At 52.8% G+C, this 19,950-nt stretch overlaps 3 protein-coding genes across 4 annotated transcripts in view; 1 reads left to right on the top strand and 2 right to left on the bottom strand.

Annotated features, from left to right (window-relative positions):
- MMP24 (matrix metallopeptidase 24) overlaps positions 1-10,907 on the top strand; it is a 42,196-nt gene extending 31,289 nt beyond the window's left edge. The window contains exons 5-9 of the mRNA XM_064475739.1: positions 599-760; positions 2,780-2,994; positions 5,137-5,275; positions 6,706-6,972; positions 8,872-10,907. Of these exons, the coding sequence (XP_064331809.1) occupies positions 599-760; positions 2,780-2,994; positions 5,137-5,275; positions 6,706-6,972; positions 8,872-9,209 (1,121 nt within the window). The 3' untranslated portion in view covers positions 9,210-10,907. The remainder of the gene's footprint in view (positions 1-598; positions 761-2,779; positions 2,995-5,136; positions 5,276-6,705; positions 6,973-8,871) is intronic.
- MMP24OS (MMP24 opposite strand) lies at positions 10,902-13,129 on the bottom strand. The gene is made up of 2 exons (XM_031433936.2): positions 12,595-13,129; positions 10,902-12,510 (listed from the first exon to the last, which is right to left on the bottom strand). The coding sequence occupies exon 2, from the start codon at positions 12,505-12,507 to the stop codon at positions 12,301-12,303; it is 207 nt and encodes a 68-aa protein (XP_031289796.1). The 5' UTR covers positions 12,508-12,510; positions 12,595-13,129; the 3' UTR covers positions 10,902-12,300.
- Positions 13,130-13,311: 182 nt separating this feature from the next.
- On the bottom strand, positions 13,312-19,279 carry EIF6 (eukaryotic translation initiation factor 6). Of its 2 annotated transcripts, none has more exons than XM_010975173.3 (7): positions 19,155-19,279; positions 18,833-18,951; positions 18,614-18,699; positions 16,888-17,063; positions 16,170-16,346; positions 15,788-15,969; positions 13,312-13,594 (listed from the first exon to the last, which is right to left on the bottom strand). In XM_010975173.3, exons 2-7 carry the CDS (start codon positions 18,937-18,939, stop codon positions 13,585-13,587), a joined length of 738 nt encoding a protein of 245 aa, XP_010973475.1. In that variant the 5' UTR covers positions 18,940-18,951; positions 19,155-19,279; the 3' UTR covers positions 13,312-13,584. The 2 variants fall into 2 exon arrangements, with proteins under 2 accessions (XP_010973475.1, XP_031289793.1); XM_031433933.2 differs by having other exon boundaries at positions 19,135-19,208.
- Positions 19,280-19,950: the final 671 nt, after the last annotated feature.

The following is a 19,950-nucleotide window of genomic DNA, read 5'->3' as shown; positions in this document are numbered from 1 at the left end:
CTCCAACTGCAACCAGAGTGACCTCATCATGTCACCACCCCCACTCCTGCTTAAACCCCCCACCAGCCAAGAAGCCAATCCAAATTCCTTTGCATAGCATCACAGAGCCCTGCTTGCCAGCCTGGCTGACCTCATCTCCCTCTGGCCCTCCCCTCCGGCTTTGTTCCAGAGCCAAGTGGAATGAAACTGCTTGTCCCTGGATCTTGTTTAAGGCATGCCCTCTGCCAGGAATGCCACCCCCACTGCTCTCCCTCCCCTACCCCTGAATCCATCCTCCCAACTAACTTCTTATCTTTCAAGACTCAACTTAAGCTTCACCTTTATGAAGCTTTCCCTGAACATCTTTCCTTCCTTCCTTCATTGACTCTTCTCTCAGAATCCTCACTCGACCCTTAGAGACAGCTAGTGAAGCACCTGGAGCACTAATTTTGTTTCTCTGTCCCTATCTGCCACTATATAGAGAGTTCTGGAAGGCAGGGATGGGTCTGATTTCTCTGTATCCCAGTGTCCAGCATAGGGCCTGATACGAGGCTTATGCTTGTGACTGACAGACACCTAAGTGGGCGCCCTGGGCACCTCTCCATTTCCCTCTCCACAGGGAATGACCTCTTCCTGGTGGCAGTGCACGAGCTGGGCCACGCGCTGGGACTGGAACACTCCAACGACCCCAGCGCCATCATGGCACCCTTCTACCAGTACATGGAGACTCACAACTTCAAGCTGCCTCAGGATGATCTCCAGGGCATCCAGAAGATCTATGGTGTGTGGCCAGGGAGAGGGGCCGTGGCTCTTTCCTCGGCGCTGGGATAGGGGGTCGGGGGAGCTGCTGTGCCTCTGATCGCTGTCTGGCCTTTAGAGGCCTGTGACGTCTTTGCTTAACCAGAGAGGGCAAGGCTACTCCCGCCCTCCTTTCCTGCACACTTGGGAAACCTAGGGGAGGGTCTGAGCTGCAACTGGGAGGGACAAAAGTGAGCAGAGGGCCACCCACTCCCCTTCCACACACCTTCCTCCCACCTCCTGTGGTTCACACTCAAGGGGTCCCATCCCTAGCCAAGAGATTCACACATCTGCCCAAGTAACGGTGATACAAAATGATGAGTATTATTACCAGAGCTTTTTTTCTTAAACAAGAAAAAATGAGAGACTAGGCTGACAATCTTGATAAGATCTGAGAGGTTCTTGTCGAGACAGTTGAGATGGGAAGATTCCCAGTTTAGTAAGCAAATGCATGTCCACATGACACATTCCCCCACAGCCCCCAGGCTACGGAACATAAGAGGAAGTCTCCCTCTGAAGGCCCTGAGGACCACACAGAGGAGGTGGCCCCACTCAAAGCCCGGAGGATGGGGAGGCTCTCCATAGGTGAAGCAGCAGAGAACTGGATGGGGTGGTGGGGACTGGAAGGCATTTTGAAAATAAAATGGACCATATTTGCTGATAGATTAGACATAAGTGTGAGGGGAAGGATTACACCAAGGCTTCTGGGTTTTGTAATTGTGGAGTAATAGGACTGACCTCTGTATGTCAGAGATCTGGGCTGGAATATTGATTTGGGATCTTTGGTGTCCAACAAGGTAGCCACTAGTCACATGCGGCTCTTTAAATTTAAACTTATATTAATTAGAATTAAATAAAATTAAATTTCCTCTGCCACACTAACACCTAGTTGCTTGTTTCAAGTACTCAATAGCCACATGTGGCTAGAGGGTACTATACTGGATGGTGCAGATATAGAGGATCTATGTCATCACAGAACATCCTATTAGACAGCTCTAACATAGAGGGTCTTAAAAGCCATGAACCTGGATGAGATCACTTAGGGCAGAGATTCTCAACTTGGCTGCCCATTGGAGTCACCTTGGGATTTCAATTTTTAAAATACTGATACCCAGCCCTCACCCCACAGAGATTTGGCTTTAATTGGTCTGGGGTGTCTCCTGAATATCAGGGGCTATAAGAACTCCCTAGGTGATCCCTTAGCCCAAATTGAGAAGTACTGACCTCAGGACCAAAACAGAGAAAAAGAGAGAAGAGGACCCAGGGGTACCTCAGCTTTTCTAGCAGGGTGGATAAGCAAAGGCTGCTGGCAAAGGAGGCTGAGAAGGAACAGCCCAGGAGGTAGGAGGAAAACCAAGACAGTCCAGGGTTCTGGAAAAGAGAAAAGAGTGTTTCAAGGAAAATGTTTCTATGACCTTGCTACTCAAAGTGTGGGCCCCAGATCAGAAATTTTGGCATCACCTGGGAGCCTGAAGAAAGGCAGAATCACAAGCCCCACCCCAGACCCTCTGAGTCACAATCTGCATTTTATCAAGACCCCTGGATGATTCATACTAACATCAAAGCTGAGCCAAATAACCCTTGGATTTAGCAACATGGAGATCATTGGTGATCTTGACAGCAGTTTCAGTAGGTGATGGGGCAGGGGCCATTTGGAGCAGGATAAAGAATGAAGGGGAGTACGGAAATGGGACCAGCGTGTATAGAGGGGAGCAGAGAAAGAGCGTATGGGTCACTGAGCCTAAGAAGGGACATGTTCTCTCTTGTAACAGGAGAGAAGAAAGAAGATACCAGATTTAGGGATAGAAAGAGGAGGGTTCCTATTTAATGGCTATTTTCAGCTATTTTCTCAAAGATTGGGGAAGGAAAAAAAAAAGGGAAAGGGGGCTGGAGGCTGGCGTGTGACGGACATGTCTTAGAGCTGCCTGGGTGATGATGAGGCTGTGGCAGTGGGAGGCTGGGAATGGCTGGCCCCACTCTAAGACACAGACCCTCTCTCCAGGACCCCCTGCCGAGCCCCTGGAGCCCACAAGGCCCCTCCCCACGCTCCCCGTCCGCAGGATCCACTCACCATCGGAGAGGAAGCATGAGCGCCAGCCCAGGCCCCCTCGGCCACCCCTGGGGGACCGGCCATCTACACCGGGCACCAAGCCCAACATCTGTGATGGCAACTTCAACACAGTGGCCCTCTTCCGGGGCGAGATGTTTGTGTTTAAGGTAGGACCTAGGTGCTCCCCTCCCATTCTTTTCCCCACCATGGAGCAGAAGGCTGCTACTCTGGGATCAGACCTGTTAAGGGGCCTGGATGGGAGCTGGCCCAGAGGCCAGGACACGGGGTCTCTTTCTGGTGCTGCTGGGTGAATGGACTTGTTTCCAAGAGGGAGGGGGGAAGAGTGGAGACCCTGCCCCTTCCCAGGGGTTAATGCTGGGGAAAAGTGCTGGAGACTGGCTTCTGGTCTGTGACTCTGAGCAGGTCACCTCCCTTGTCTGGACCCCAGTTCCTCCACCTGAAAGCTGGGGAGTCACTTCTCTAATGAAGGGTATGTGAAGATCAAATGAGTCATGGCTGTCAAGATGGTGGCTTGGAGTAGGGACTGATGCAGCGGTGTCTGAGTCTGTCTCCATGTCCTGCCAGGGCTGAGGTTGGTTCCTGACAGAAAGCTGGCCAGGCTACATATTGTCCCTTGTCCTGCTCCTGTCACTCTAGCCATGGACTGGCTTGGGGTCAGCCTACTTTGTGTATTGTAGCTGGGTTCTCAGGAAGACAGACTCTGAGGCAGTGTTTGGGATGCAGGATTGTGACCAGGGAGTATCTTTGGTATTATTATGATTTCTTTTTACTAGAGATACTGGGGATTGAACCGAGGACCTTGTGCATGCTGAGCAGGCGCTCTACCACTGAGCTATTACCCTCCCCCAAGGAGTACCTTTAGGACCCATGTCTGTGGGAAGGAGGGGGAGAAAGCAGGACTGGGCAGGAGGAGAAGATAAGCAGAAACTAGGCCCACTGCAGACCCGGCCACCCCCACAGGGAGTTCTGGAGTTAGAATGGCTCATCAGAGTTGTCCCATGTTGGGCCCTAAATGGCTGGAACTTTATCCAGTCATTGGATGAGGAAGGGTGTGACCTTGGGGGAGTTCTCTGAGGCTGAGGCCAACCCAGAAAGTTTTACAGTGGAAAACTGCCTGCTGACCACACTCCGGGCCACCACGGCAAGAGGGCCTCCACTAAAAGGGATTTGGGAAGCATATCTCTGTCATACAGGGTGGTTGTGGAGGGCTGCCCCACTCCCCTGTGGAATCCTCCAAGCTTTGGATCTGACCACAAGAATCAAGTGACAGGGGTCAGCCCCAGTCTTGCCCTCACTGAATGGCTCTAGGAAAGTCACTTGGCCTTCCTTAAGACTCTGTATATCTCAAATCTACTTAACATGGGGCTGTGAAAGTCAAAATGAGGTTTAAAACACTGGATGTGAAAGTGCTTTGTAAAATACCTTTCCAAAAAAAGACCAAATCATTTCTAGCTTTTATACCATCTTTTACAAACCACATTCATTCCTCTGCATCCTTGGATCCTCCAACCGAACAGTCCCCAGGCAAGTCTGGGTTTTATCACCCACATTTACACATAAGAAAACTGAGGTCCTGGGAGGTGACAGGCCTCACCCAGACTGCCTACCATCCAGGGGCTGCAGTGGGACAAGGCACCAGTTTGGAGGGCTTTTTTCACACTCTCAGCCTATTAAGCTGCCATTTTCTCAACACCAACTACATGCCCTGTTCTATTCTAGGCTCTTCACCTATAATCTCTTATCTGACCCCCTTTCATTGCCCCCATTTGCAGGTGAAGCTCTTTAAGTACTGGGTCCCAGGTCATGCAGCTGTAAGTGGAGGTCTTGGGGAAATTTCCACAGCTTACTTCCCATGGTCCTTGCCCTCCTGAATGGAGCCAGCCATGAGGAGCACATTTTGCCCAGGCTCAGCAATTACCCCTTGCTTCCCACAGCCTGGGGTGTGGCCCTGCTGATGTCAGTGACTCTCTGCTGCCCTCATGTGGTCATCCCAGGCCCTGACATCATCTCTTCCAGCTCCACATCTCCTCCCACCAGGCCTATCTGCTGGCTCTGTCTCAAGGCCCACTGGGCAGCAAGCATCCTCAGGAGCCTTACATGAAGAGAGTTGATGAGCATCCTGTCTTCCAAATAGGGCTTTGAAAGTTAGAAGCTGTAAATGGACAGACTTCATGGAAGGTTGCAAGGCTGGGACCAGGGGAAAGTGTTGGGTTGTTGGAGTCTCAGCCCCAGGCTGAGATCACTGGATTCAAAGGCTATGCCTCTTTCTCTCCTCACTTAACCCCCAGGATCGCTGGTTCTGGCGCCTGCGCAATAACCGGGTGCAGGAGGGCTACCCCATGCAGATTGAGCAGTTCTGGAAGGGCCTGCCTGCCCGCATAGACGCAGCCTATGAAAGGGCTGATGGAAGATTTGTTTTCTTCAAAGGTAATGTAGCCTGTATGGAGGGACCTGGGAGGGTTCCCTGCCCTTCTCAAGACCCTCTTTTCCACCTGTAAACTGAAAGAGGCAAGGTGAGAGGCAAATGCCCTGCATAGGTCCTTCTAGCCCTAACAGAGACGCTGACCTCTGACAGGACAGATCCCTGCAGGCAGGCAATAAATAATCTGGGGAAATCAAGTCAGAGTGTGGTTGTTGAGGGTCTGTATGTGCCAAAGTTGGTGGGGCGACAAACCTCACCCACATGAAGTAGAAGGTGGTCCAGGCAACTGAAGACCATCCAGTGCTCCATGGAAGGCCATACTGTCAGTTCTGTAAGAGCCTGGAGGGAGGCGGTCACACAGGCTGGAGAGGTCAGGGAAGGGGGAGCTAGCTGGATGGCAGGCCCACCCCGTGCTAGGTTGTTTCACTTCAGTTATCCTGACTCGGGCCAAGCCTCAGAAGGGCAAGATACAGAGAGTTAGTGAGAAGCAAGGAAAGCATCCCAAGAGGAATGAGCAACATGGGCAAAAGAGCAGCTCAAAGGGCCTTAAAAGACCCATGGGACAGCCATGAAGCCCCACCAGAGAGCTGTGAGAAGTGGCCTGGAAAGGTGGTCAGGGGAGAGTCCTGAGGAGCCTTGGTTGCCTGGCCAGACTGTGGCCTTGATCCATTAGGGCAGGGCTGGAAGTTCACTCACTGTTTCTGAGCAGCAGCGAGCCAGGAGGCAGGCAGCAACTGGGGCAGAGGAGGGGAGGCCGTTTCTGAGATGGCTGCTGGAGTTGAAGAGAGAGAGTCTGTAAGGCCTGTACCAGGGAGGAGCAGTGAGGCTAGAAGATTAAGAAGGCCTCGTGAGAGGGTGAGTGCCAAGAGGAGAAGGAAAGAGAAGGTCAAAGGTGATGCCACCTTCCTAGGGGCCCTGGGAGGCAGAAGGTTGGTGAGGGACGGAGCCTGTAGGGGAGATGAAGAATTCTGGAAGCTGACTTGGAGATGCCCAGAGGCCGGTGGGCGATCAGGGTCCTGGGTCTGGTGCCAGGTCCACTGGGAGAGCAGCTGTGGGCCTCAGCCTCAAGATTTGTGTCACTGGTGGAAGGTTGGGGGAATACTACGTGTGCGAAGACATGAGAGGCTGAGGTCACCCAGAGAGAAGAAAGGAGCAAGTCACATGAGAGGAAAAGAGGGCGGGGCACCGAGCCTGGGCAGCATGGGCCGAGTAGCTTGGGATCTGAGACTAGATTCTGGCTTCTTGCCCCCGAGCTCTGCCTGGGCCTAGGGGCCCCAGCCTCTGCTGCAGGGATCAAGCAGGTCTAGGCCTGTTTCCCCTGATAGTCTGGCTCCATGAATGACTTCAGGCACATGGATGATGGGCAAGTGGCTCTAGCCACAACCTCTGCCAGTGAATGACTGGGGACAGCTAACCTGGATCTTCTTGGTCACAGGTGACAAGTACTGGGTGTTTAAGGAGGTGACAGTGGAGCCTGGGTACCCCCACAGCCTGGGGGAGCTGGGCAGCTGTCTGCCCCGAGAAGGCATCGACACAGCTCTGCGCTGGGAACCTGTGGGCAAGACCTACTTTTTCAAAGGCGAGCGATATTGGCGCTACAGTGAGGAGCGGCGTGCCACAGACCCTGGCTACCCTAAGCCCATCACCGTGTGGAAGGGCATCCCACAGGCTCCCCAAGGGGCCTTCATCAGCAAGGAAGGATGTACGTAAGGGTCTGGCCAGGTTGGGGGGGGTCTAATTTCATGTGGGTCTCATCGGGGCCTGCGGGCATAATCTCAGGGTATCCAGGTTTGAGAAACACTGCCTGGTGGCAAAGACATATTCACACAGTAAATGAATCCTCTCTTACCAGCTACCAAGTCATAACTTCTTATCTGCAGGAATGCTTTGCAATAGAGAGATGTTTTCACAGACTGACTTAATTTCCTCAGACAGTATTTCTCTAACAGTGGTCCTCAGATGTACTCTACGAGTTCCTCGCATTATCAGACCTGAAATAATGGATGTGGTAGTTCAAAGGTGCTTTTTCACAGGGCTTGAAGATAAGAGAGAGAAGCCTTTTTCATTTATGAGACATTTCCTCAGGTCCTCCTGCAGGCCAGGCTGGCTCACAGCCTCTATCCCCACCAGACTAAAAGCTTCTCATGAGGAGGGGTCGGGTCTTGCCAGGTGCAGAGTGGGTATCCATGAATGTTTGTTGAATCCATCTCCAATGATCTGGTCAAAAGTACAGACTGGAGCCAGTCTGGTTGGTTTCATATCCTGCCTCCACTACTTACTATGAGTTTGGGCAAATCACTTCATTTCTGCATCTATAAAATGGGGTAATAATGGTGCCTACTTCATAGGGCTTTGTGAGGACTGAGATAAATTATGTAGAGCACTTGGCCCATGCCATGTAAGTTTTAGCTGTTATCATCATCATCATCTTGTCAGTGTGTTTTAGTTTATATGGAATGACAAGAGTCATTCATTCATAATAATTACTGAAAGACAGGTTGTGTGGGAGGGCTGGGGATGGAGCTTGGAACAAGACTTGCATTGCATCCCTGGCTCCCAGTCTAGAGGCAGAAAACAAATAAGGTGGCAACAAATGCAGTAAGGGAAAGCACTTGTGAGAGAGCATGTAGGCAGAGGGCCACATCAGAGAGGGTCATCAGGAAGGGCTCTCCAAGGAGACGTCACTGGTTAAGAAAGCCAACAGCTACAGGGGCAGAGCTGCTATTTGGTGGCTCTCCTGTGTACCTGATGCTTTACACACATGGTCTCACTCTCTGGGGAACCTCAGAGACAGGTGACATCAAGAACTTAAGCCAATGAAAGTTCCAGCCAGGGTGGGGAGCCAGCCAACAGGAGAGTTGCTTTGCCTCTGTGGACTGGCTGGGCTGATAAAGCTGCTGCAGTGGGGCTTGTGGTGGCTGCCAAGCTCTGCTGCCTCCTTTCCTTCCAGCCCCTCCTCCAGCAGGGTCCCAGCAACCCTGCAATCTGTGTTGCAAACTCATGTGTGCTAAGCCAAAAAAATCGCTGATAATCACAAAGAGGTGGCATCCACTGTTGACAGGAGGAGTCTTGCTCACTGCCTCCCTTGGCTTAGGCAGGAGCTGGCTCAGCCCTAAAGCTATGGAGACAGTGCTGTCCAAGCCCTAAGTTGGGGGCTTGATCTGACCCATGTCAAGGGGCTGTGGGGAGGATGGGCACAGTATGACAGAGCTGTGCCCCCCAGACTGAGGAGGGTCCTGTCTGGGAGGCACAAACTGAACTTACTAATTCTACTCAGTGACTCCCCAGGACCTTTAAGATGACAGTGGGTTGTTCCAGGTCCTGGGTGCCCCTCTGCAGCTGGGCAGGTCAGACTCCGTGACCAGCCACACTATCTGCAGGGTAAACCAAGCACTGCATACCTCCCACCTCCAAGTGTTCCAGTACGCCACTCCCACCACCTCATGTGCCCGTCCCTCCTTCAGGGCTCCTCTGGGGCTCCTCCCGGGTGGGAGAGGAGCCCCTCCTCCACGCTGCTACAGCACCCTATGCCCTGTCACACTGGCCTAGAGCAGGTGCAGGAAGTGCCTGGGAGTGGTGATACTGGACCGTGTTTCTGCAGATTATACCTACTTCTACAAGGGCCGGGACTACTGGAAATTTGACAACCAGAAACTGAGCGTGGAGCCAGGCTACCCACGCAACATCCTGCGTGACTGGATGGGATGCAACCAGAAGGAGGTGGAGCGGCGCAAGGAGCGGCGGCTGCCCCAGGATGACGTGGACATCATGGTGACCATCAACGACGTGCCAGGCTCTGTGAACGCAGTGGCTGTGGTCATCCCCTGCATCCTGTCCCTCTGCATCCTGGTGCTGGTCTACACCATCTTCCAGTTCAAGACCAAGGCAGGCCCTCAGCCTGTCACCTACTATAAGCGGCCAGTCCAGGAGTGGGTGTGAGCAGCCCAGAGCCCTCTCTGTCCACTCGGTCTGGCCAGCCAGGCCCTTCCTCACCAGGGTCTGAGGGGCAGCTGTGGCCACTGCCCACCAGGGCCAGCAGGGCCCCAGGCCAGGGGTCATGTAGCTGAAGTGGTGGTGCCTTGGCCTAGGCTGAGCATGGGGCAGGGAGTGATGGTGGCTGTGCCCCAGGGTGGGTGTCTGGCACCCAGCTGCCAGCCTTCTGTCCTGAGTAAACTGTTCCCTAGCAAGGGAATAAGTCAGGCCCTATAGGAAGCAGGGACCATGCCAGGAGGAGGCCCTGTTGTCACTGCATCATGTGGTGTCCATGAGGTACTACAGCTCCATACCTGGCTGGGCCCAGCACCTTCTGTGGGAAACCAGCTCTAGCACTCTCAGCCCCATCTGGGAGATGCCACCAGTCCTGGTCCCCCGTTGCCAACACCTGCTGGTCAGATGTCCCCTCACCCCCACCTCACTGTCCTCCAAGGCTACAGGACCCCTACTGCCAACACAGTGGGCAACAAGTCTGGGTTTCCCCTGCTGGCAACAGCAGATCCCTCAGGAAACCTGCTCCACATGTCAGGGTCTCCTCTGAGACCCAGGATTTAGGGTCACAAGCTGCAGGCAGGGCTGTGGCCCAGCTGGGTCTGACAAGGACCCAGCTGTCACGTCGTGAATATTTCAATGTCCTGTCACTATTGTTTAAAGTCCCATTCTGCAAAGGCTGCTTGAAGCTTTAGGTGAATTAGAGGTGACTGTCTTGGTGATGAGGCCAGCCCTCCCTTCCAGCGATAAGGACAAAGGTGCTGCTAAGGCCACTCTAGTGCCCAGACACCCAGGAGCTGGGCCCTGCTTATGAGGCTAAAGGGCTGGAGCAGGAGCTAACCTCACCTCTGGAGGCTGATCTGAGTTTTTAACCATCCTTACTGCCCCATCCCTCTCCCCATTCCCCTACTCCCCAGCCCTGCTCCAGCCTGTGACTTGTGGCCTAGGGGCTCAGCCTGACTAGTTAGGTGAGACAGAAATGGCTCCAGGCCAGCACTCTCATGGCCTTGGGGTAAGGGCCCAGGGCAGCCTTCTGAAGTGCTGAGCCCATGCTCTGAGACTACAGCTGAGACGGACTCAATCTCTCAGCCCAGAAGCAGTGTTTATACCATGAGTTTGGCCCTCACTAACCCAGCTCACTGGGCCCTTCTTCCTGCACTGCTTCTTGAGAAAGGGCACCAGCAACTGGTAGCAGCCCCAAGCCTAGGGGCCTGCCCTTCACTGTCTCCAGCAGGAATGCTGAGGGCTTGGCTTGCCTCACTCCAGCCCAGTAACAGGCAGCCCTGCATGTCACTGAGGAGCTGTAGGCAAGACCAATGGGTTCAGCGATGTCCACTGGCTCTCTGCCAAATCCAAGGGGAGGTGTCAGTCTTCAGGTGTTACCAGGGCCTGAGATGCCACCCTGGGCCTTGCCTCCACCCTGTGGCCTCTGGGCTTTGGGTCCGCTTAACCTGTAGCAGACAGGGACTCCTGCTGCCCTGGGAGCTGTCTCAAGCAAAATCGCTCTTGTCCCAGAGGCACCTACATGGGTCCACTGTGTTCCCTGTCATCATCCTTGTTTTTTTCTCATTTTGGCCAAGGGCGGGCTCCCTGGGGCGGGTGGGCAACAACTGCAGAGATATTAGTGATTCATAGGTTTGTACAGTGTTTTATACTTTGCAAAGCACTTTATTAGCTCACCCCTGTCCACGCACATGTAACTCATGTACGCCCTGGGAGGTCAAGGGTAATTCTCACTGTGCCCTCAAATGAAGCACAGAGAGGCCATTACCTGCCCAGGCCATCCAAGCGGGCTGGCTGGGCCTTGAGTTCTCACCGATGGACCCTTCTAGGGTCCAAGATGAGATCAGAAGTGTCTCTTTTATCCATCTTTTCTTGGCCTCCCTTCTCCCCTTTCTGGTTCCTCTCCACTCCTCAGGTTGGTGCTCTCACTTCTTGAAAGCTCTAGGCCCCCCAGGCTCCCCACTGGCTCCTGGTACTACCAAGGTCAGCTGAGAAAGAGCAGGAGATGGAGGCAGGCAGCCCAGGCTGCAGATGTGAGGGATGCAGGGCCAGGCCCAGAGAGGGCTCAGCCTGGAGGCTTCCAATCATGGATTCTCCTGCCTTGTGTCATCTGTTTGTCCATCATCCCGGGACTGGGCAGACAGACAGAGGGGCAAAGCACTGGGGGCTCCAGAGCCCAGCCTCCCCTCAATCTGGGGAACATCACAGCATTTCAGTGTCAGTCACATTTTAAACTGATCAGCCTTTGTATAATGTTTTTTAAATCATTTCTAAATAAAACAAAAATACAGAATGTGTCACTTCCCTGGGATGTGGGTACAGGATCGGGTTCTAAGAGTGACGTTAAGAAGCTTCTGGGAGAAGAGGTACAGGGCACTTTGTGGTATCTGGGAGCTGCCCCATGCATCTCATCTGCCAGCCAAGTAATCAAATGTCCCCATCTCCAAAAGGCTGGCCTTGGAGGCCCACTGTTACTGGGGTCCCAGGAATACAGGCTGATAATACTAGGATGGCACCCAGCGTGGTGGAACAAGCCCTTGCAGGAGAAGTATGGGCAGGGTCACCGTGGCAAGGTCTTTTCTGAGGTCAAGGTACATGGTGCCACGACCAGGAACAAAAGCAAGAGCCCAGTTTTCAGCATGAAAGGACAGACAGGTGAGGTTAGGCCCGCAGCCTTGGAGTCTTCTTACCAAAAGCCCTGGCCTGGTTCTGGAAGCCAGTGACGAGGGAGATGGCCCCAGGAACCAGACGTCTGGAGAAACTGTGGTGTGAGGACGAGCATAAAGGTCTGAGCTGGTTTGGGTGCTGGCTGAGAAGCGAACAAAATTCGGGGAAGTGGGAGGGGCCAGAGGCAAGACGGTGCCCCTAGGCGAAGCTGCAGAGGCTTCTTGCCAGTCCCCCGTGGGCTCCCGTACTCTCCGCGCGTCTCCGGGTGGGGGAAGGTGACGAGAGACACCGGGCAGTGGGGAGAGACAAGGGCCCGTCCAGGCGAGGCGGACGGAACGACCAGAGGCGACGGGTAGTAACTGCGGGGGACGGCGAGTCAGTACCAGGAGGTGCAGACGATGAGGAAGCGCACGTCGTCCAGCGGCCCCCAGGGGCTGGGCTCGGGCTGGGGCCGCCCAGGGCCCTCAGGCGCCGAGGGCTGGGGCCGCCCAGGGCCCTCAGGCGCCGAGGGCTGGGGCTGGGGCCGGGGCCGGGGCTGCGCGAGCTCCCCCGAGCCCTGGCCGCCGCTTAGCTGAGCGCCCATGTTCTGCAGGAGGAGAGGACGGTCAGGTGTGGGGCCTGCCGCGCACCACCCCCGGCCCGTCCCAGCCCGTCCCGGACCACCCCTCACCTCGCGCCGCCTCAGCCGCGGGTCAGTAAGATCCCAGCGCCGCACCAGCCTCCGCGCTCTGCTCGCCTGCGTAGCGACGCCCGGGAGGGGCTGACGGCTTGACGTCACCGCGCACGACCCCGCCCCCGGCCACCCGGCCTGAAAGTTTCAGGGCGCAAGAGCCGGGTTCAACAAACCTGATCCCACTCACCAGCAACCGGCCAAACCTGCCCCAAAGTCCCGGACCCCACCCCAAGAGCAGCTCGAAAATGCTTGGAGTGGCCCCAGGCACCACCGCCTCTCCAGCCTGGCTCTGCGCCCAACCAAGCCCTAAGGGAATGAAAGGGCCTGCCCAGATTAGTCTGAGGCAGTTCAGGGCACCTAAAAGTCAGGCCAGCAACTTCCAACCACCCTGGGTCAAAGAGGACAGGACTGCCCTACAGCCAGGTGGCCCAGAGTCCTTACAGGACTCAAACTGGCCCAGGGAAGAGCTGAAACAGATTCTCATCTTTTGGAATCCAAAAGGATGAGGCTGAAGTTGTGTGGAAAATGGAAGAACCACAGCAGACAGTGCTTCTTCCTCTTGCCCTGGGATGAAACCACCCATCTCATAATGGGCGGAGTGGGGTGGGAGATTGCAGAACTAAGTGTGTGTGCATCCTACACCACCTTCCCTCTGGAACAATGGTGGGGGGCTGGGTGCAGGCCAAGGTCCCCAGACAACACATTGAGAATGGCCAGAGGAAGCTGCCCTTTAATGGGGTGGTACAGAACAGAAGAGTGATCAGCCAGAAGCCACAGGGCCAGCCAGCCAGCATGATGTGACAGATTTTTACAGTAACTAGTAGTAACTATAGATTCAGGAGATGGGCACAGGTGAAGAAGGGCTGGGCACCAGCCACTGAGTCCCAGTGAGCTCTCTGCCACCGCCCTGCCAACATCCGGGACAGACTGGGTGGGACTCGGAGAGGGTCCAGAGCCAGGAGCCCACAGAACAGCATTGAAGGTGACTCAGGTGAGGCTAGAGAGAAGAAAGAGCACTGTCAGTAGGTGCTTCACAAAGCACATCTCACCCTCCATTCTCAAGGTGCTTGCCTCCACCCTTACCCCAGGACCTCTGTTCCAGCTCATCTCTGAAGAGCCACACTTACAGCCCCTTCCAGATTCCACTGCTCCCCTGAGTCACAATCCAGTCTAGAACTCTCAATGCTTAAAAACTAAAAGTAACTCCTTCTCCACTCAGGTGGGTCAACTCAGTAATTTATTCTATCCATTACTGATTATAAATCAAAGCGTGAGAGGTCAAGTCCAATAGACATCAGACAAGGAAACAAGAGGGCTCAGAAAGGGGAAGGACATGCACAGGCCACAAACCCCCCAGTGGCAAGGCTGGGGCCACAACATTCTTCCTGGAGGTGATAATTATGTGCATGACTATAAAACCAAAGTACATATTTCTAATTGCCTACCTGACACCTTCCTTGTGAGGTCTCACAGGTACCTCAAATTCATCAGTTCAAAACCAAACGAGGCTAATGAGTTTTTTCTCTTCTCTTCCAATACCCATTTCTTTATCTATCTCACTGCAATGCTGACCAGTGCTGCTGACTGTAGGCAATTCTGCCCGGCAGTTTCTGAAGTTTCACCATTAAATGTAACATCTGCTGTAGTTTCTTTACTAGATACCAGTTATCAGGTTACAGAAATTTCTTCCTGTTCTTAGGTTGCAAAGAAGTTTTTTGTTTTGTTCTTTAATTAGTTGTGGAAGTGCTGCTTTCTTTATGAGAGTTTATGTTCCAGAAAGAAAGGGAGGATATACTGTATTCATCACCACATCACTACTGTATGGCACACAGTAGGTGCTCCAAAAGAAGTTGTTAAACAAATGACAAAACCACCAGTACCACTTTCCTGTGCAGACCCTTTCAACTGCTCTCCAGTGCCAACCACAGAGTTTGTCAGTGTGATCTTCAAACTGCCCCCATCAGAATCACCCAGAGAAGGTTCTTAAAATACCCAAACATGGTTGCCTGAGGGAATCTGAGAGGTAATGCCAGGAGTCTATGTTAACAAGTATCGAAACATAGACCAGAGGTCAAAACACAAGCCTATGGTCAAAGTTCTTGACATGGGCAGAGTCCTCAACACTCTAGGCATAGAACCTTTTCCTTTTACACCTTCCACACTTCCCCATCTTTGGGTCTGTCTGAAGTGCTTCCTCACTCTATCTTTGTATATCCAATTAAGTACTCATTCCCTGAAGCCCAGACCAAATGATGTGTCCTTCACAAAACCTTCCTGGATTCTACAAAGTGTCTTATGGGAGCTTCCAAAGCCATGTAAGGCACCTTGTATTTCTTCTTTGGAGGTAGCTAAGTTATGTGTGGCCACTACATCTTCTCTCCCCTGCAATACTGAGTCCCTCGAAAGCAGGACGTAGCACTAAGTTGCTTGACTAACCCACATGGTGCCTTGTCCACAGGACTGAATGAGTATCAGGTGATTGAATGAATGAAGGAAAGTGAAGGGAAATTTTGTCCCAGTCTGTAACTGGGTACCTGCTCTACTTTAGGGTTTCTATCCTCATAGACTCCTGTGCTAGCTGGGTATGGCATGCCTGGAGAAGTACCCTAAATGGAGGATGAGAGAGGAGGGATTAAATATCTTCTTTCAAGGGAAGAAGAGATTCTAGAAAGTAATTCCCCAGAATCTCCAGGGTTAGGGCCCAAAAATCTGCTCTTTCTTTAACCTACAAAAATCCAGGTGATTGTGATTTTCATGCAATCCCCACCACCCGACCCCCCAAGTCCCTTACGCACCTGGGGTCTCCTCAGTTCCTAAGAGCAGCCTTCTCTTCTTCCCTCAATAAACAGCTCTTTTCTGTCTCTGGCTACTACTGGCTAGGGACACTGACACACATGTGGATATAAACTACAAAACAATGTGGTCAGTGATAAAATAAGATGGACCAGAGGGAAGCTTTGCCAGAGAAGGGGTACACTGAGCTAAGGTCTTCAAAGCTGAGGATGGGCAGATACTCGGGCAATGCTTGTTGGCTGTGTCCTATGACTGCTTGGCAGTGTGCGGATGTGGCCTCACATGCGAGGAGAACCTACTGGTATGAATACAGAACCTACTAGTATGAATACAGTGTGGCTCCCATTCTAGGTGGCATCTCCCACCCATCCCCTCAAAATAAGAGAGGCCCAGATACCTGTCGATGAGGGAATCCCGCATGCTGGTAGCAATGGTGCTAGGCTGGGCTTCATTCAGCTTGAAGACGCTCTCCACCACTGACAGCTCTGTGCTGGTTGTGTCCAGGCCACAGAAGGCACACCAGTCGTTCACCACCATCCCGGCGGCAATCACCTCACTGCCTCTGTTCACAGTGCCCGCCTGCCAAGGGATAGCTCAGTGTGAATCATGGTCCCAACAGTCAAAGTCTCTCCACTTCCTGATAAGGACTCTCCCCAAACCCTGCTCCCTGACCCACAGACCCAATTCCAAACTGGGATAGTCATAACCCATATTCCCCAACACCAGGCCAAGGGATCTACCCCAGCAGGAGACAGAAGTCAGAAAACAGGAATGCTTACCACAAGGGGGACTTGAAGGAGAGAAGACAGCTCATCCTGGTCTTCAATTGAAGTCTTGGGATGTACCAGCCCTCCCTGATTGCTAAAGACACAGTAGCTTCCTACTAACACCTGGTCAGCCACTGTCTGTCTGAAGACTTCCACCTTGAGCACATCAGCCAGGATTTCTTCTGTTTCCTGTCAGTCAAAGGCACTGTGCTCAATGCCTAGAACAAGCAGATCAACTAACCCAGGGCCTCCACACCCACACCCACCCAGGGTGTGACTCCCTAAGTTCCTCATTCCAGCTCTGTAGCTGCACATGGAAGTTTCACACAGAAAAAGTGGGGATACATCTTGGAGCAGAGTCTAGGCTATGGAGCCCCTAATATCCACACATGCCCCGCAGAGCCAGAGGCTGGTCTCCACATCACCCTCCTTCCGCTAACCCACACTCAAGAGTTCAGCTGTCAATCTTCTCTCTTGGCCTCGGCTGCAGGACTGGAGGGGTCAACCTCCCCGATTCTGAAGGATTAATACCCTCCTCAGCTTCTTTCTGACACTGACCACATCATGGAAGGCCTCTAATATCACTATTCCATTGAATACCTAAACTGCAAGAGCCCAGGTATAAAGAAAAGCCACAAGAGATATCCTTAATTCCTGCTTAATAGGTAAGAACAGTGGCTAACCACTGACTAGGCTAATATCCTGGGACTCTTGGGCCAAGCTGCCTCACCCTGTCCAGGTCTGGGTGGACCAAGGCCACATAGTCGTTGCAGGTGGTGACATTGCCCAGGGCTGAGAGCCGTTCCTCCACCCGCCGGATCTGCACTGAGTCTGGTAAGCAGTTGCGAATGTGTTGCAGCTCCTGGTCAGTGGTGTTGTTGGGCACCAGGAGACCATGCCGGTTCCCTGGAGAGACCCAAATTGGGGGTGGGGGTGGGGCAAGGATGGACCATGAATACACAAGACACCTATTGAGCACTGGAGGCTGAGGTTACAACTCAACCCAATTAGCTTCCCCAGGAAAGCTTTAGACTCAGACTCCAGTCCTCCAACCCACTGATTCATACAACCCCCGGGGAGGGACCAGGAATCCCACTGGACAGGCAAGAGATGGCCTAGGAATCTGTCCCAACACACCCTGTCCAATTCGCCATCATCAACCAGGGCAGGCCAGCACTAACAGGAAGGGTTCTTGGGCATTAGTTGTATATTTTGCTACTTAAAAATTGAGGTAATACTCTACACCTACCAGAATGGCTAATAAATTTTTAAAAACAAAGCCAATACCAAGTGTTGGCAAAGATATACAGCAAGCAATAGGACTGTAAATTGGTCAAACACTTCAGGTAATCAGGTATCATCTACTACTGTGAATATTCACATACCCTGTGACACTCCTCTCTTAGGTATTATATATCCAATAGAATTACACACATTTTTCCACTAAAAAAAAAAAAACAGCAGCACTACTCAGACCAAAATGAAAACTACCCAAGTGCCCACTGTCAACAGAATGAATGAATACACTGTGAATGAATATACTTACACAAAACACAATACACAGCAACATGAATGAACTACAATTATATTATGACAACAATGACTTAACCTCTGCCTATCTCTGCAAGGACACAACTCTGAACTCCTGAACTATAAATTTCTCCCATCAAAAAACAAAACACAAAAAACCAGCAGTCAGGATAAGTTATCCCTTGCTATCTAAGAACTAACTTTAAGTCCAAAGGTCATGGTTAGGGATAAGAGTATTCTGCCTAAATAAGAAAATACTCAAGAGTCCAGGCTTATTTTAAAAAACAAAGGAACAAAGTCTTATATGGCCCCAATTAGCAGAACTAGAAATAAGGGGTGGCAATAAAGGCAGACAGATCCCACTCAAAGAAAGGACCAATGACCAGAGTCCACAATGCTGAGAGGTAAAGGGGTACTCAGTGGCGTGGTAAAGGGAATTTAAGATTTAAATGGATCATTGAACAATGTGCTTCAGAATCTTAGTTTGTCGATTTCTAGAGGCAGAAATGGATGCTCAGAAGAGGATACAACTTGCCCAGAGTCAGTGCCAGGGGAGAAATGACTTTCCAATCTCATCAAACTAGGTACGGTCCTGGGTGAATCACTTGGGTTGAGCATCACCTTCCTCATGAGTCAAACTGGCCAATAATTCCTACCTCTCTGGATATTCGTGAAGAAGGAATGAAACAAGTGTAAACTGAAAGCCCTTACTGTTATTTGTGATTGCTATGATCCAGAAGCTTTCACCAGAAGTTGTCCCTGATCTATTGACACTTGACTGGGTCCAGCCCAGGCCTGAGAGATTCTGTAATCTCCGGAGATAATGGATGAAAGCCTGTAAATCCCTGGGTCACTCGGAGTCCTGAGTACAATTAAAGGTTCTGGGAAGCTCCACTCCCTCCCTCGGCGTCTTCGGGCTGGCTTACCCACACACATGCGCCCGATGATGCGGCAGCCAGCGATGGACGCGTGCACCACGGGGATGGTATCAGCGAGCTCGCCCTCGAACACACTGTAGGGAGACGGACTCGGTGGTCACGGGGCCGAAAGGCCAGAGCCCTCACTCTGCCGGAGCCCCCGACTCCCAATACCTCTTCCCGCCACCTACCCACACACTGCCCGCCAGAATGGGGCTCCCTTTCCACCTGTAAAAGTTCTCTGATCCTCCGATGGCCACCAGGCAGTAGGTGTTGGTAAGTTTGGCAAAGCAGCCGATCTCACAGTTGTTCTCGAAAGACGCGCGGACCGCCATGAAGCCTGGGGACTGCGGGGCAGGGAGTTCAGGGCCGGCGGATCCTCTCCCAGCCCCTCCGCGCGTCAGGCCCCACCACGACCCCGCCCCTCTCGGCCCTCAGACCTCGGGTCCCGCCCACTACGCCCCTCCAGGCTCTTTGGCCCCGAATCTTCAGGCCCCCACTCCTGACGACCCGGGACGCCCCGAGCTGACCCTTCCGGTGTCCCGCTCACCAGGTGAACCTCCACACGCGGCAACAGTCCTTCTCGGCCCTGGTTAGAGTTCCGTTTCCGCCTCCTCCCTGGGAGACTTCCGAGAGAGCCGGGAGCACGCCGCCACGCATGCGGCCACTCTAGCGCCAGCCTCTGGGCGGACTCTATGGTTGCAAGTGGCCGTGTCGCGACCCGTCCTGGCTCCGCCTTCAGCAAGCTCGCATTCATTCCTTGATTCATTCATTCATCTTTGTAGGGGGTTACAATCAACCGAGACCGAGATGTGAGGCATACAAATGGAGGAGCCAAAAAAAAAAAAAAAAAAAAAGAATGGAGGAGCCAACGATGTCTGGCACAAGATGGGTTGATGATGGAGATATTTACTGAAGTAAAGCCTGAGGAGGAAGAGCAGGTGTGGGGGAGATGACGAGTAGAGTGAGGTGCGGGACAGACGTCCGGCTGGATCTGGAGCCCAGGGGGGACAGAAGGGCTGAGATTTGGGGCGAAGTTTGGGGTGGATGAGGTCACCCATGGAGAAGGTGTCCATTAGGGAGAAGTAAGATCACGACAGAGGGTGAAGAAGAAGGCGCCACCAGAGAAGTAGAGGAAACCAGGCTGAAGAAGGTATTGGAGAGGGGAGGATGGATGGAGCAGTGTCAGGGAAGGTCCAGAGTGGGCAAAGGTGTGGGGGCTGACGCGCTTCCACTATGTGCCCCTTGCATGTGCTTGATCACACCCACCAGCCACTTTCTGCACCCCCGGGATAGATGGTGGCAGCCAAGGAACCTGCTCCGATGGACAGGATAAATTTGGCCCT

The sequence above is a fragment of the Camelus dromedarius genome, chromosome 18 (assembly GCF_036321535.1).
Source record: "Camelus dromedarius isolate mCamDro1 chromosome 18, mCamDro1.pat, whole genome shotgun sequence".
NCBI lineage: Eukaryota > Metazoa > Chordata > Mammalia > Artiodactyla > Camelidae > Camelus > Camelus dromedarius.
Note: the sequence above shows the minus strand (reverse complement) of the source record. Positions and strands in the feature narration are given on the sequence as shown.